This window comes from Nematolebias whitei, chromosome 10, assembly GCF_014905685.2.
Source record: "Nematolebias whitei isolate Nwh7 chromosome 10, NemWhi1, whole genome shotgun sequence".
In the NCBI taxonomy this organism is placed as follows: Eukaryota; Metazoa; Chordata; class Actinopteri; order Cyprinodontiformes; family Rivulidae; genus Nematolebias; species Nematolebias whitei.
Genome location: NC_056507.1, coordinates 2,389,636 through 2,406,191, shown reverse-complemented (window position 1 = coordinate 2,406,191; position 16,556 = coordinate 2,389,636). Strand labels below are relative to the sequence as shown.

At 42.9% G+C, this 16,556-nt stretch overlaps 1 protein-coding gene across 1 annotated transcript in view; it reads right to left on the bottom strand.

The window, feature by feature from the left end:
• Nucleotides 1-245: 245 nt before the first annotated feature.
• Nucleotides 246-16,556, bottom strand: part of LOC119415892 (anoctamin-1-like) — a 43,209-nt gene continuing 26,898 nt past the window's right edge. The window contains exons 9-21 of the mRNA XM_037683065.1: nucleotides 15,993-16,031; nucleotides 14,607-14,671; nucleotides 12,614-12,748; nucleotides 10,944-11,104; nucleotides 9,290-9,372; nucleotides 8,194-8,268; nucleotides 7,605-7,673; nucleotides 7,280-7,481; nucleotides 6,397-6,508; nucleotides 3,582-3,639; nucleotides 1,727-1,827; nucleotides 1,173-1,319; nucleotides 246-336 (exon numbers count right to left, since the gene is read on the bottom strand). Of these exons, the coding sequence (XP_037538993.1) occupies nucleotides 246-336; nucleotides 1,173-1,319; nucleotides 1,727-1,827; nucleotides 3,582-3,639; nucleotides 6,397-6,508; nucleotides 7,280-7,481; nucleotides 7,605-7,673; nucleotides 8,194-8,268; nucleotides 9,290-9,372; nucleotides 10,944-11,104; nucleotides 12,614-12,748; nucleotides 14,607-14,671; nucleotides 15,993-16,031 (1,338 nt within the window). The remainder of the gene's footprint in view (nucleotides 337-1,172; nucleotides 1,320-1,726; nucleotides 1,828-3,581; nucleotides 3,640-6,396; nucleotides 6,509-7,279; nucleotides 7,482-7,604; nucleotides 7,674-8,193; nucleotides 8,269-9,289; nucleotides 9,373-10,943; nucleotides 11,105-12,613; nucleotides 12,749-14,606; nucleotides 14,672-15,992; nucleotides 16,032-16,556) is intronic.

The window sequence follows — 16,556 nt, the reverse complement described above, 5'->3', positions numbered from 1 at the left end:
GTGGAAGCTGACTACTTCCAGAGACTCAGGGAACGACTTCGGAGGGTACATGACTACACCCGTAAAGTTTAGGTTGATGCAGGGATAAGGCAGAGAAGAGTCTACAACATCCACTGTCATGGATGGGCTTTCAAACCAGGGGACAAGGTGGGGGTGTACTGCCCAGCGCATAAGAAGTGGGTCTCTCCTAAGCTTTGCAGTCAGTGGCAGGGCCAGCTGAAATTGTGGCACATGTGTCTGAGGTGCTATACTGGATGAAGCTTCCTAACTGGGGCTACCTGGTTGTGCTGCATCAGGACAGGCTTGCTCCGCACCGCCCCCATGCTCCAGTGATTGCTAGAACGGGAGATGACACCTCTCTCACCAACTCACCTGCTGTAGCCACACCTCAGTGCCCTCAACGTCCAGTGCACCAGCATCATCGACCAGAACACCTGCAGGACTATGTATTGAGTGAACGGGCTGTCGAGGACGACTAGCCCTACAGGTGGGGGCTATGCTGTTGTTGACTGTCGGTCACATGGCCTCAGGGAGGGATTATGGGCAAAATTTTTGTTAATTGTTAACCATTTCATTTATCTGTCTAGCATTGTTCTTTTAGTGATTAGTCTGTTCTTCTTAGCTTAGTGTATGTGTTAGTTTGTGTTAGGCCATTCAGTAGAGCAGTGGTTCTCAACCCTGATCCTCGAGGAACATTATCCTGCATGTTTTAGTTGTTACCCGCTCCAACACACCTGATTCAGAGATTTAATTACTTCATCAAGTTCAGCAGAAGCCTGTTAATCACCCATTGATCCAAACCAGGTGTGTCAAAGCAGAAAAACAACTAAAACATGCAGGATGGCGTTCCTCAAGGACCAAGGTTGGGAACCACTGCAGTAGAGTAACGATGAGTGAGGGAGGCAGTTGCCATGAAGACCTGTGTATTACATATGGACTACTTTTTTTACGCCACAGCATCTCACTGCAAATAATCTAAACTACATATCCCTCTAAGCAAAAACTAGAGGGCGGCTCAAAGTTTCTATAAAGTGGCTGAACTACCAACAGAGTAACCAACCTGGTTGTTAGAAGGTGACAAACTGAAAAACATCCTTCAAAAAACAATGGCCGTCCAAACAAAACAAGAATAACAAAACTGTGTGCGTGTGCAAAGACACGGTGTGTGGTACTGACTCATTTCCATGTATTCAGGGGTTAATCCAGCAAACGGCTCTAAGAAGTGATCCGTTTCGTATCTCTTCAACTTCTTCTGTCTCTCTTCTCCTTGAAAAGCTCTTTGTTTTGAACGAATGAATCGAATCAGCTTCTTCAGTTTGCTGAGGAACACGTACAAACACACGCACATAAAACAATGACATTCACACAAACAAATACACACATTTGCTCCTGAGATGCTTGAGATGAACAAGTACTGCATGGCCGTATGTTTTGATAGGCACGAGATAAATAACATATTTTTAAGCTAAATATAAATTATACGTAAAGTTTGTCTTTTATTCTGCAGCTACCAGATATTTCTTGCTGTAGAATTGTGACAGTTGTTTTCGTCGTACACGGGGTAACACATTTTAAAATCTGATGTTGAATTACAATTAATGAAATAAATTTATTTAGTTTGGAAGCACTGAAGCTCATTTACAGAGAACGATAAACACCAACTCTAGGCTTAATGATGACAAACTCAAGAAACGATGAAGAATAAATTAAATTAGATTATACTTACGGTACTCCAATCTCAAACAGGTTGTTTTGTATCAGTTGCTTTCCCAGCATAGTGATACTCAGCTGGATGCACAGCTCCATTAGACAGCCTCCATGGGTACACTGGAAAGCAGACTCACAAGTAAGAAAAGCTAAAGGTAGTACCTCCCTGTGCAGGGACTGTTGGACAGTAGCTGGTGAAAAACATTTTTCAGAGAGTCTACATAGTGTCTGCAAGAGTAACTCACTTTAGTTGCAAGACTATGCTGCAAGAATTTTGAACCTAGTCAAAATCCATCCATCCATTCATCCATCCATCCATTATCTTTTACTCGCTTCTTCTTGTTTTGGGTCATGGGTGTCACTGGTGCCCACATCCAGCCATCACTGTGCAAGAGACGGAGGACACCCTGGACAGGTCTCCAGTCCATCACAGGTCTCTCTCCAACAATTTGTGTAAAATTTTTTCCGTCAAAATATTCAGAGACATAGCACACTTGTTCCAACCTATCTCATGAGTGCAGATCTACTGTATATCCTGAGGGCTGTCAGAAGTGGTTTTCTTCACTTTAATTGCAACATTTTGAACACCAGATGGCGCTGTTTGTAGTGTGTCTGGGTGGTTGGTGGCTTGAGCATCTGACGTGCAGGCAAGCGCCTTTAACAGCGCTGGTCAGAGATACTAACGATAGCTCCCGATGCAAAGTGTGACATCAGCAAGTACACAGACTTCAGGCAAGTGGAACTGTGAATGCAGTACAGTTAGCGCTGTAGTTGTAGTTTGCGCCAATTAGAAAAAACAGCAAAAAGATGGTTTCCAAGAAGCATCGTTGTTACGGGATCTTGCACTAGTGACAGCCGTTGTGCTGTCAAGCCTCATGTGCCAGGTACTTGATTCTGGCCGTTTCCAAAGCCGATTACTCAGGGAGAGTAATGGGATCGTTGGATTCAACTCTGTGGCCGAGCAGGCCTCAATCGGACAAATGTAAACAGGAACGTGGGTGTACATGTTTAAAATGCCACAGATGACGCCTGTGCAATACATGATGAATCAGTGGCATGCCTCATGCACAAAATATTCTGTCATCCGATCTCTTTTTCACAGAGGCTGGGAACACAAGCACGGATCAGCACGGAAAAGATCAGGATCACTATACGTAGCTTTTTATCAGTTCGGCGCTGTTGATGACACAGCTAGTCTCCTGCATCGCAGCCCGTGCTTGAGCTGTGCATTATTGCATCCTTCATTACATTTCAAGTTGAATCTCTGGGAACATCGTCTTCGCTGAGGCTGACATGAACAAAAGTCTTGGATGTGTCCGTTCTGCATGCAGTCTGGTTGATTGACATCCGGGACTTTTGGAGTTTCCCACAATCATCGTGACATCATCCCTGATCAGTGCTATTGCTTTTAATTAGTTGACCACCTGGGCTGACCTTTCTTGGTCCCAGGTGTGATTCAAATTATTCCGGCATGAGTTAAAGTAAAATATTCTGCCCCACTTGGGGCTGAGATGGGGTAGAGGCCGGGCAGACGATCTGGGACCAGAAAGTTGTAGGTTCAACTTCCCACCGTGCCCAAATGTTGTGGTGTCCTTGAGCAAGACACTTAATCCCTAACTGCTCCTACATAGCTGCCCACTGCTCCACCTGGGTGTCTCTCACATGTGATGGGTTAAATGCAGAGAACTAATTTTGTCATGGTACAGAAACATACCATGACGGCAACACATACATTCTTTCATTCATTCTTTCCTTCTTTCTTTCTACTTTTCCGCTCCATGAATGTTTTTCTACAGGACATCTGCCCCGGCCTGACCCTTAATGTACCGGTACCAAAGGGTTGTGTTTACACATGTATATAAAGTAAAGCTTACCTCTTCCATTCGGTAGGACTCAAACACATACAAGTACCTCCCTGGTCTCCCTACCAGCCTAGGAAGAAAACAAAATTGTCACAAATTATTTGTTAAGATTGTTTTTTTATATTTCTTTAACCCTTCAGTTCATTTCTATCGTGTTGTGCCTGTTTTGTTCACACAGTTTAATGTCAGATCAAATGGGTCACGCTGGTCAGTGATTCAGAATACATTTTGATTAGCATTGAAATAAATCCAATTATGCTTTTTCAAATTGTCTTAAATCTCATGAGCCTGTTTGTGTCAAACATTCAAACTTTTTTTTTTAACAAAAAGTCAGACTTGACACATCTAAACAGGTATTTTGATATATTTTATAGTTTTTACACAGTCATAGTCTAGGTTTGATGTCTTTACGGATTGTGATTTTTTATTTTGCAGACTGTTCAACTACCAGTTGACAACATCACTCTAACCTGTACACAATTTAAAATTTTCAAAATATTGTTTCAGACTCTTCTTCCTCCAGAAATTCATGTTGGTACATATGATTACTGATCAAAACAGAGACATTTTCTCTTTTCTTCCACCCAGTTTGTCTCGTATAATGATAAGACCTGTTTTCCCCCACGACTGAGGCAGCGTGAACATGTTTTTGCTGGCGAGTGTAAGATTTTAATGAAACCTTGAGAAATGAAACATCAAAATAACATCTACAACTGATTTTCATCCATCCATCCATCCATTATCTTTACCTGCCTCTTCCTCTTCAGGTTGCGGGGGTCCCTGGTGCCCATGTCCAGCTATTACTGTGCGAGAGGTGGGGACACTTGGACAGGTCTTCAGTCCGTCACAGGGACACAGAGACAAATGAGACAAACAACCATTCACTCTCTCACTCACGCCTAGAGACAATTCAGAGTTACCAGTCATGTTTTTGGTCTGTGGGAGGAAACTGGAGTACCTGGAGAAAAACCCCGCAGCACGAAGAGAGCATGCAAACTCCACCCAAAAAGGTCCCGGGCTGGGATTCCGTCCGGCGACCTTCTCGCTATGAGGCGGCAGCTCTACCAACTGTTCCACCATGCCACAGATTTCCTTTCAAATAAATCCAATTCCAAATGGACACCACGACGAGGAAATCTTAGCATACACTGAAAATGACAAAGACACGATCAGTTTTCGGCTCATGGTCACACGGTTGGAGACGTTTGTTTTTGCACACACCGTTGTTTGACCATGAGACAAACAAAGCAGAGATCCTGGGAAACTCTGCCCGCTGCAGTACGTGTCACAGCACACTTCATGGCAGACGGTCTGCTCCTCCTCATCGTCTCCATCCAGGAGCTTTTGGCCACTACAAGCTTCATACGTCTGTCTAGAAGAGTCGTATTCTGACTGCCTCAGCAAATTGCTCCTTAAAACCATCTTTGTTGCTTGCAAGCACACTTCTGGAAGCCGAGTAGTTGAAGTGAAACACTGTTTCCCTGTATAAAGAAACCCGCACACGGACCTCTGACCAGTCACACAACACTTTGAGCATTCTCCTGTGAGAAAAGGTTCGGCCTGGGCCTTGTGCAGGCAAGGGGCAGTGATGTGTGCCACAGAACTTGGTCAATGGGAGCTGATTTCTTGGCTTTGAATGGAGAACAAACACTAACAGATCATACAAGCTCACTGGAGATATCGCAGTTTCACTAAATTACACTTTAGTTTCAAGGTTTACCCCAAACAGCTAAAACCTTCTGAGTATAAGATGATCTTGGTCTAAAACTGACAGACTGAATATCACTTTTAACAACAAGTTCATGCTCAATCATCCAGGTATCAAATCCAGTAATTCTCATCTGGACAGTTTATTTTTATTTTTATTTTACAGAGACATTTCGCCCTCTGTCTGGAGGGCTTCATCACTTTTAACAGTTTTATTTCAAATCAGCTCGATCCTGAGGGGGAGCCAGAATTCAAAGAGTGCACGATCAAGCGTCCACTGATTTAGTTCTGATGTAGCTCAAAATATTTGCTTCAAACCAGGAAGTGGAATTCACGTGACCATCAAAGTCTTCAGCTTGTGGTCCCAGAATTTTAAGATCAGACTTACACTCAGCAACTGTTGGCTTATATTGCTATCTGTCTACCTCATTATCCCAGTCAGGGAGTGACAGACACGTGTGTGTGTGAGTGGTTACCATTGTGACCATAATGAGCCGTCACCTTAACACGTTCAATACAAGTCATCCATCAAAGTGTGAGCAACAGCCACATTGTTAAAAAGTTGAGCTGGAGTTTTGGGCTGCAGTGGAACTGTCAGTATTTACTGATAACATTTTGGTGGCATGGTGCCTCAGTAGATAGAGCCTCTCACCGAGAAGGTTGCCAGTTCAAATCCCAGCAGGGTCATTTCTGGCAAGAGTCTGCATGTTCTCTCCGTGCATGCGTGGGTTTTCTCCAGGTACTCCAGTTTCCTCCCACAGACCAAAAACATGCACGTTAGACTGACTGGTAACTCTGAATTGTCCCGAGGTGAGAGAGTGAATGGTTGTTTGTCTCTTTGAGTCCCTGTGACGGACTGGAGACCTGTCCAGGTGTCCCTATAAGCAGGTAAAAATGATGGATGGATGGATGGATGGATGGATGATGAATGGATGGATGGATTTTTAGTGCTGTTTTGCCAGGCTCAAATGCCATCATACCTCACATTACTCTGCGTCCTGCCCAGTCACATACTGTAGGTCCATTTCATAACCAGTTACATGCACACCTCTTCATTCTGATCCAGTTCAGTTCCAGCTCTGTTCGATACAGTCTGATTAAACGGGAACATGACACTAACCTTCCTCTGAAGAAAGCGATGTAGATGATGGGGGTGAAAGCATTAACAAACTTCAGGACGAAGGTCTTAAAGATGAGTCGTTCTTCAAAACTTTTCTCAGTCTTTGGCACCTCTAAAAGTCAACATTTTATACATTAGTCGTATTTTATGTGTTAAAGTTATTGTGAGAAAGGTTATTAATCACAGGAGAACTCAAAATGAACATCAGTACACTGATGCCTCCCGTCGCTGATTTGTCGAGTGAATGTAGTTTTCAAGATGAGTGTTTTTCTGGACTTGAACTGACAAAGGCAAGTGAAGCTTAATGTTTTTGGTGCAAGATGTTCAAGTGTGTTGGAGTTCAATTGTGTAGACAAACAGGTAGATTTTTTTTTTCTTGTCCAAAGTGACGCAGCGTGACGGATCCTGGCGAGGAGGGAACAGTTTTATCCACGACCAGGCACGATGACAGAACCGAGAACCAGAACTGTGTAAAAACGTACGTGGTGGTGACCATTCTGGATTCTGACATGGCAACCCAACTTTCAAAAAGGAAACTTTCTTACTGTAGATATTATCCAGCTCACAACATGCACAGATGGACAATATGTCCACTCGGCAACAAAGACAGAACTTCCTCTGTTCTTCTCCACAGTGCAACCTCTACCCCCGGATATGTTCCACCAAAAAACATTAAGGTTTACCTACATTCCCTGCTCAATTCCAGTCCAGAAAAACACTCATCTAAAAATCTACAAGCATTTACTCTTCAAATTCCTCAGCATCGGTGCATGTTGGTGCACCGCTGGTCTTAACCGCACTCTTCTTTGTACATCAGGGCCCGGTGTTGGTTTAAGGAACAGCTAAATATCTTAAAGTGTTTATCAGTTGTTGGTTCTCTTACCCAGAACTGTAAGCCATCGTGCCACAGCGCCATAAACTTCATCCAGAATGAGGATGACCACGAGGTTGATGATGGCTGCCGTGGTTTTCACCGTCAGCTGTACGTGGTTTTTAGAGATCTGACTAGAACTCATGTGAAGAGCAGCTTTGGTGGAGATTCGGTACAAAATGACACCGAACACAATGGCGAACGTCACGCCAATCTGACAGTGAAAGATTATTTAAAAAAAAGAAAACCATAAGGAATTTGCATATATTTCAAAGCCTTTTCACAGAGCTAAAGTTTTGCACATTATGCAGTTGGTATTAAATCCCAAACCACTCACCATTAAAAGGATCATAACAAGGTTTGCCATGTAGGCAGGAAGGCGATCTCCACATGTGAGCTTTTCAACCTAAAAAATAAAGGTTTTCATTCAACCTTTATTTAGACAGGTTAGTTAAAGCTGCATGCAGTTTAACAGCGTAGATGATTGTGTACTTTATGTTACGTTATGTTCGTTTACTTGTCGTATGCAGGCAGTGAAATGTTCAGGATGAGAAGAACCAATTCGACTCGCAAAAACAGACAAAAAAAATTAAAGGGTACAAAATAAAGTACCAATAAGTGAAAAAACAATTATATTTACAAGATCCATATGAAATATAGTAAACAACAACAAGAGTAATAAAGTCCTTGTAAAGAGATATTTCTGCTGAAGGAGGTTCTACAAGCTGCTGGACCAGAGGGTTTGTTGTAGTTTGTTGACGACACGGTGGAATCCGTCATGTGTTTTTGTTCAGGCTCAGTTTGAATCAGTTTAGAACCTGCTAAAGACCAGACCAGCTTCATTTGTCCTGATTTGTGCCTGAAAGAGGTGGACTTTCTTTTAGGTAAGCAGTTAGAAAAGCTCCTCGACAGCAGAGGTTTGTTACCTTGTGATGGGACTTCTGGTCCATCTTCAGAGACTTCTGCATCACTCTGATCTCATATTCAGCTCTGGGGTGATCCTGCAGAGGTGCCACATGGAATGAAAAGAAAGGAAATGGAACAAAGGACATTTAAAAAGTAACATATTAGTGTCCTGATCTTCAGGTTTTTTTTTGTTCTCAAAGGTGCTGTTGGCACGTGGCTCACCTCTGGCAGTCGAGAAGCGTCAACATTGCTCAACACACAGACGGTCTTTAGCAACTTTTTGGTAAACAAGTTGCAGAGCAATAAAATATGAGTGTTGTGCGAACACAGTGGTTGATGTTAGTGAGTAAAATATCCTCGGTCACAATAAGGGCACTACCTTAACAGTAACTCAAACACGTTAAAAATACAGTAAACAGTATTTAAAACTATAGATGAAAATAATCATTTGAATAATCAGAAGTGTTTTAAATAAGTTGTGAGTGTGTCAGATGGTGAGTTCTAACTTTTGCCTTAAGTTAAAGTTTAGTTAATTATTGTGTAAAAAGCATGGGTTGACATTTTATTTTTGAAACCTGCCTTCTAATGCAAGCCTCAGTTTCTTCTAAATTAATATTGTAACTAGAACACAACCATAGACCAGTGTTAAATGGTGAAAAAAGGGATGGATGGATGGATGGGTTGGTGGTTGGATGGATGGAAGGATGGGTGAGTGGCTGGGTGTATGGGTTGGTGGCTGGATGGATGGATGGGTGAGTGGGTGGATGGATGGATAGATGGATGGATGGATGGATGGATGGATGGGTGGATGGATGGATGGAAGGATGGATGGGTGGCTGGGTGGATGGGTTGGTGGTTGGATGGATGTATGGATGGATGGGTGGGTGGATGGATGGATGGATGGGTGGATGGATGGATGGGTGGATGGATGGATGGGTGGATGGACGGATGGATAATGGATGGATGGATGGATGGATGGATGGATGGATGGATGTGTGGATGGGTGGTTGAATAGATGGATGGATGGATGGGTGGTTAGATGGATGGGTGGATGGATAATGGATGGATGGTGGGTGGTTGGATGGATGATGGATGGATGGATTTAGCACCACTGACCTCTTCATCTTCAAATCCAGTGAGGTTCCATTCGTAGCACAGCTTCATCTGCCTTCTCTTCCAGTGCTCCATGAACATGGCAGCTTTGAAATGACAAAAATGTTAAATGAGCCTCGAGGTTTAGCTCAGAAGAACGGGGGCCTCATGTGCAAAGGGTGCGCACGAACAAAAACATGACAAAGGACCGTTTCCATGCAGAACGTCAGATGTATCAAGAATTAAATGATTGTGGAGATGTACACATCTCCAACTTCCTGGCCAGCGCACACACGTTTCTATGGTTATTGGTCCATTGTTGACACTTAGAGGTGATGCTGGGAAACTGTTAATGATGTGAAAACTATTATTGTGCATGCTTAACAAGTAACACATCCACATGTATAAATCAGATGCGTGGATATTAAAGCTGCACAAAGTAGTGTAGAAAACAACAACACGGTTCGTCTTATTGGAGGATGTAGCAAATGTTGCAATACGCAGAGAGCGTGTATTTAGAGACGGAGAGGATTTTCTGGCCTACAATGACGACTGGCTCATGAGACGTTTTAGACTACCAAGGGCATTCCTTTTGGAACTGTGCTTGGAGCTGCAGCCGGTCTTGGAGTACAACACAGCAAAGAGCCGTGCACTGCCCGTGCACATACAGCTGCTGACCACACTGGGGTTCTTAGCAACAGGGGTTTTCCATGGGGAGCTGGCAGACCGATCAGGACTGTGCCAGTCAGGACTGTGCCAGTCAACCCTGAGCCGAGCCATGCCAGCTGAGTGGGATGGAATGATCCGTGTGTCAACCAGGTATATCAAATTCCCTACATGCAGCTGAACAGGCCAACAATAGAGCACAGTTTGCAGCGACCGCCGGTTTTCCTAACGGAACCAGAGCTATCCACTGCACACACATTGCTATGAAAGCACCAGCACAGGATGAATAGCTTTATGTTACCAGGAGGCATTTTCATTGACTGTGCAAATTGTATGTGATGTGCAAGAACAAGTAACCAACATTGTGGTGAGGTGATTCATCCATTCTAATGAACAGCATGGTTGGGAACAGACTACAAGCTGGCACGGTGCAGGATGGGGGCTTCTTGGGGAGTAAATGCATTTCATTGTCCCAATATGTCAACCATTTTTCTTAATTTCTGTGCGTGTGCTGCTGTGACCCCACAGCATTTACAGCTTCACACATTATCACATTCACTCCTCTTGAGCTTGGTGCTAATGCCAGAGGACATCGTGCCAAACAGAATGTTTTTACGAGCCTCTACTTCATTTAGAAAAGTCTCCAACTCACATTCCATGAAGTTCCTCTTTTTCCTGCATGTAGACATGATTTTCGATAGTGCAGAGGGGAGATTCCTCAGGTGCAGGGCAGATTTAAACCTATTTGTATATTTAAATGGCAGTGTTTCAAGGAAGGAGTCAAGTATTCCCTCATGTGCGTTCAGTTGCACATTGATTGGGATGTACAAAGGAAGTGTGCTTGCATTCATGTGTATTCACGGTTTCATACATTTGGATTTATTTGTGCGTATGCGGTTTTCTCGATATAAGTGTTCACCATGTTTCAATAGGAAACCCACATCTTTGTACACAAGGCCCTTGAAGATGACTTCACTAATCATCTGCTTTTAATGAAAGAAAAGTAACTCACCCCACAAAGCCATGAATATAGAGAAGAACACAGTGGCAGGGTTATCAAACAGGTGACTGGCTCTGGCGGTTCCACATGCTGTGTTAAGTTTCCAGTAGCTACACACTCTGTCGCACAGAGGGCACATTGTGACATTGTTTTTTGGATGGCAGATCTCCATGCTGGAATGAAGACACAAAAACCAGAATTGCGTTATGGTCTTTCAACACTTCTTGGTTATGTGGGTATGCTTGGGGTCTGCTAGCTCTTGCTAGCTTTAGTTTAGCAAGACTTTTGGTTCATAATCAGCTTCTTCTGTCCTTAGTTGCTCAGCGCATCAGATGTTGAGCTATTCCTTTGCTTACTTTAGCATTAATGGTACGTGTGATTAATGTAGTCTTTTGGGAACTTTACAGGGAAGCTTTCTTGGCTCTGGATTGTTGAAAGCAACCATCACCCCAGGCCAGGTGGGGAATGGTCCAGAAAAAGCATAGTGCTAAGTCTGTCTCGTTTCACCACTGGTCCGTTCATGTTTCAACCCAACTTTCCTCACTCAGCAACACACCTACTGGGAAGCTGACTGGTAATTTACAGCTTCAGAGTATGGAACATGGCACTAGAGACTCCAACTAACACAGTAAAATACCAAAGTGGGAAACACTGAGTCCAACCTAAAACTGTTAAATAAGGCTAAACTACTGTAAATACAATAAGATTGTTCCTCCTGTCACCAATTGGCGGTCACTAAAGTTAATGTTGCTTCGGAGTGTAACTATGCTAAAAAAAAAACACCTCTGGTCGCTGATTTCCTGTCCAACCTGACGACATGTTCCGCTGATGTCACAAGTGTCTTCCCTACATTAGAGTACATTGAAAATAGTGATGTGCCTTGTGCAAATGTGTGGGCAGGCATCGCATCAATTACCGGTATATCTGAAGGGGACGTGTCCTCCTCACATTTAAAAAATACTCATTTGGACACCACTCACACACTTACCATGAAATATTAATTCACCCAGCGATGTTTGTTCATGAACAAATCCATTCCACTTGATTTATAGGAGAATACTCAAACCACTAAGAGTCCACTCTGGGTTTTCTTGGTTACCTACAACTCATGCAGTGTTTCCTCTAGATCACTTGCCTTGGCAGGACACTCATCTCTTTGGGGATTTTGGTCAATGGGGCAGGGGAGGAGGGGGAGACACCTCTGTGTTGAATGCTAACTTAAAGGTAGGTCAGTTAGGTCAGTGCTGGCAGTTGTTGACCGGGTTGGGGGAAGTTGGTGGTTAGGATGTGTGAGAGAAGCAAAGCACTAGTCTGCAGCATCTTAGCTAGTGTGTCTGTGTTGCACGCTAGCTTAGCGCTACGTTAGTGCCAGCAGTTCTTGACCAGGTTGGGGGGGTGGTTAGGATGTGTGAGAGAAGCGGAGCGTGCTCTAGTCACACAAGGAGGTCTGTTGTTTAGTCTACTTCTTTTTGTGCTTTGTTCTCTAAAATATAGTAGTTACTGAATCAAGTGTTTACTTATGTAAGTAATCGTGGATGTTTAGCAACCCATTAAAATACACCAGAATGCAGGAAATGGCATCTACGTTATGCAAAATTTTATGGGGGAGGACCCCCAGACCCCACCGCCGGTGTGTCCCCCCACATTACAAATGATGCCAATGTGTGTGTGTATGAGCTTACCTTGGTATGTTGTCATTGACTGTTGCACATCCATAGAGAAAAACAATGACTCCCACTAGAGAGGCAGGAATTAGCATCTGGGTGTACAGACCCAGCCAAGCAAAGTAAAGACCAATCTTCTCACCAAAATACTTCCTGCAAAGGAGAAAAAGAAGCAAAAATATTTTTGATTCGATTTTGAGCTTCACACAAACATCATTTACAAATAGAAAAACATGGATGCTGGATTGCACACTGGCTTCTGTATGATGAAGTTAGTTTTTGATTCCAAATCCCAGCTAGAGCATTCAGAGCCAGGTAGCAGAAGAGGCAAAACAGCTGACATGTGAAAAAGTTATGAGCTACAGTGCCACAACTCATTAACGTGATAAAGAAACTGTGCGACCACCTGGTAACAGGATTAATGACAACCAGCAGATTTATTACCACAGTAACTTGTAGTTAGTTTGAAAAATGGTTTTTCAATTCTATTCAATTCAACCTTTATCTATACAGGTTAGTCTCAGTTAACCAAACACAATTATTAAAATGAGCTAATGAGTTTGATTGTGGCTCCTCGTACTGATGAAGTCTTTTGGATGAAAGATGAAATGTTTCAACAAAAAGAAACTGTCCAGAGGACCTGACTTAACTTTGTTGGATCTTTCTGATGGGTTTATCTGCCAGGCATTCCCAGCAGACCCTCACTGCACGTTTGGGTCTACCAGGTCTGTCCAACATCTTCCCCCACCATCATTGCAGCCGTTTGTCCAAAACAAACTGCTGCAAATAAGATGACACGACTACAAAGTCAATCATCGATCTACGACCTAGGGCATCCTGGTTCCAAGTGCACTTATGGACACCCTTATGTTCTAACATGGTGTTCATGATGGACAAACTATGACTAGCACAGAAGTCCAACAACAGAACACCACTCGAGTTCAGATCAGAGAGGCTGTTCCTCCTAATCACACCCCTCCAGGTCACACTGTCATTACCCACGTGAGCAATGAAGTCTCCTAGGAGTCCCCAGCTGGTGCATCTTCCAGCACCCCCCGCCAAGGACTCTAAGAAGCCTGGATAATCTGAATTGCCATTGGGCACGTAGGCACAAACAACAGTCAGAATCCATCCCCCCACCTGAAGTCACAGGGAAGCCACACTCTCATCTACCGAGTACAACTCCAACACACAGGCACCCAGTCGGGGGGCTAAGAGTAGACCCACACCAGCTCAACGCCTGTCACCATGGGCAACTCCAGAGTGGAATAAGGTCCAGCCTCTCTCAAGGAGATCGGTTCCAGAGCCCATGCTGTGCGTTGAGGTGAGCTCAACTAATGTCGCTCTGAGTTGACTCTGGTTCTGGTGTAAAACCATTCTAGCTTGAACTGGCTACGGGTCAGCTCTGACACCAGTCCTGGGCTAGCAATGGAACCTCTTTAGATGAAAAACTCTAACTATATGGCTTGTTGCATTTTGCTTTAAAATGTAGCATTTAAAAATGGTGCATCCCACTCACAACCAAAATAATGTGTTTTCATCTGTGGCAAGAAGTTTTGACAGAGTTATTCAAGAAACTCTGAAGCAAACCCTGCAGTGAGAAAGGCTGAACACTTTGTAAATAAGTCGTCCGAAGTATAAAACCATTAAAACTGTTCATAAAAAAAAAACACTTAATTGTCCCTTGGATCGCCCACCCCCACTCTCAGAAGGGAGATCTGTCATTCAACATCCCTCCCAAGCTCAGAAACTTGGAGAACACTTGTCTCTCCTCATTGATCACTGGTTAGTCTGGAATTAATTGATTTCCACTATTCTCTTGATATCAGACAATAAAAAACATTCCCCCGATCCAACTGGTGCTGAGAATGTTGTGAAGGGGATTTTAAATCTCAGAAAACAGATGAAACACTCAGGACAACTTCAGATGTGCACGTGGCTGTGCATGTATTTATTACCGACCTGTAGCTCCATCATTTTGACTGGGAGTAAATTAAAAAATATTTCTTACCGCACAAGCCCGATCGGCTGGTACTTATAGAAAACACTGTAGTTGGCCCACTCCTCATACAGAAGCTGTGGAGGACAATACTCTTTAAATAAAGGTTATTTTTATAACATTTTCATGCTTGCTTCACCACATTTATCACAAATACATCAGGTGGAGTTATCTGCACTACAGACTTCTTCAAACGACACTATACGGAGACAACAGTACTACTACAGTATTAAATATATACATTATGATCAAATCTCTCTCCGACAAGAAGACAACACATTTCACTCGGCTTTTCTCACTGCCGTGCATTTTTTGGTGCTTCTAAAAAAACTTTTTCAAAACCTCCATCATGTTCAGAGGTTTTTTTCTAACCAGGGTGCGACAGACATCGTGGAGCTTGAGGGTAAAATAAAGATAACTTATTAGTTGAATAAATACACAAACAAAAGGCTGACGTGGCAGAAAATAGAGAAATTGGAACACGTGGCGACACGGAGGAACGGAGCATGAGCGTTCACCAGAAAGAGGCTGTTTCCCCGGGATGAAAACACGACAGTAACCAGACCACAGTGGAGCCTCGTGCTCAGACTTGGTGGATTTCCAACATGTCCTCGCTCCTGCCACCCTTTGGACTGCTGCCGTGCAAACGATTGAAACTGATGGGGACATCATCGCAGGCTAGTTTCACCTGAGGACCTCATTTTGAGTCAACTTCATCTGCTTCATTAAACTCATTATAAAACCACGATAGTGTTATTTTTTGTGGTTTTGATGGAAAGCTTTTGCTTGTTGTGTCTAATTTTACCCAAATGTATTCCCTGTGAACTGTTTCTGCTCTTGCCCCGCCCACTCACACCTGGTCCATGTCTCTGCACAGGTGTTTGTTGTTCTGGTTAGTTTTAGCTTTATGGTCTCTGTGCTGAGTTTCTTTGGTTCTTCATTGTGCGCTGTGTGTGTCAGTCCTGGCTCTTTATCTGTGTTTATTCCCCACAGGATCTGTGATCTGTTTATGTCGGTTTTGGAAATGAAATCGGTTTTCCTTCCTACAGCTCGTGTCCAGCCCGATCTGTCCGCGTCCTGTCTTTCAAACAACCGGTACGCCTCCACAAAAACATATAAAAACTAATTTAGGTTCCACTTTGCTACAAATAAAACCAAAAACAAACGAACAAAAACATTTTTTTCTTTCAATATTGTCTTAATAACTCTGTCTATAGAGAAACAAAGTAAACCATTTAACAATGCCAGCAAAGGTAAAATACATCACCAGAATATTTAAGTTTACACAGTTTTTAATTTCTTAAATTTCAGATGACATGAAAGAAACATTCAATATTTGTATTTTATTGCAGCTGTATGCTGACTCACTTTTTTGACTTCCAAAAGTATTAAAGTTACCTTTCTGTCATTGGGTTCTGCACTTTCTTCGATATCTCCCTGGAAAGAAATGATGAAACTCAGATTATTAAAGGTTCATTGACAACACTGCAAAATGCAGTCAAGGGAGATGATCTAATTCCATTAAAAATGATTTAAACAAGCACACAGGTTTTTAAACTTTTATAATCAAAACAAAAATGTAATTTTTAACTTTAAAATGCATAAAATCATTATGCACACATTGGGGACTTGTTGGCTTCTTTTAAATGTCTAACAAATATTAACAGAACACAATTATTCTGTTGGTAATTTGGAAATGAAAAAAAAAAGCTGCTTTACTGTCTGATCAAGAAGGAAAAATCTGCCTGGAAAGGCACCAAAGTACCATCAGAGTACATCAGACAGAGTAACATCAGAGTACCATCAGACAGAATACCATCAGAATACCATCAGAGTACCATCACACAGAAACCATCAGAATACCACCAGAGTACCATCAGAGTACCATTAACATACCATTAGAATACCATCAGAATACCATCAGAGTACCATCAGAGTTCCATCAGAGTACCATCAGAGTAC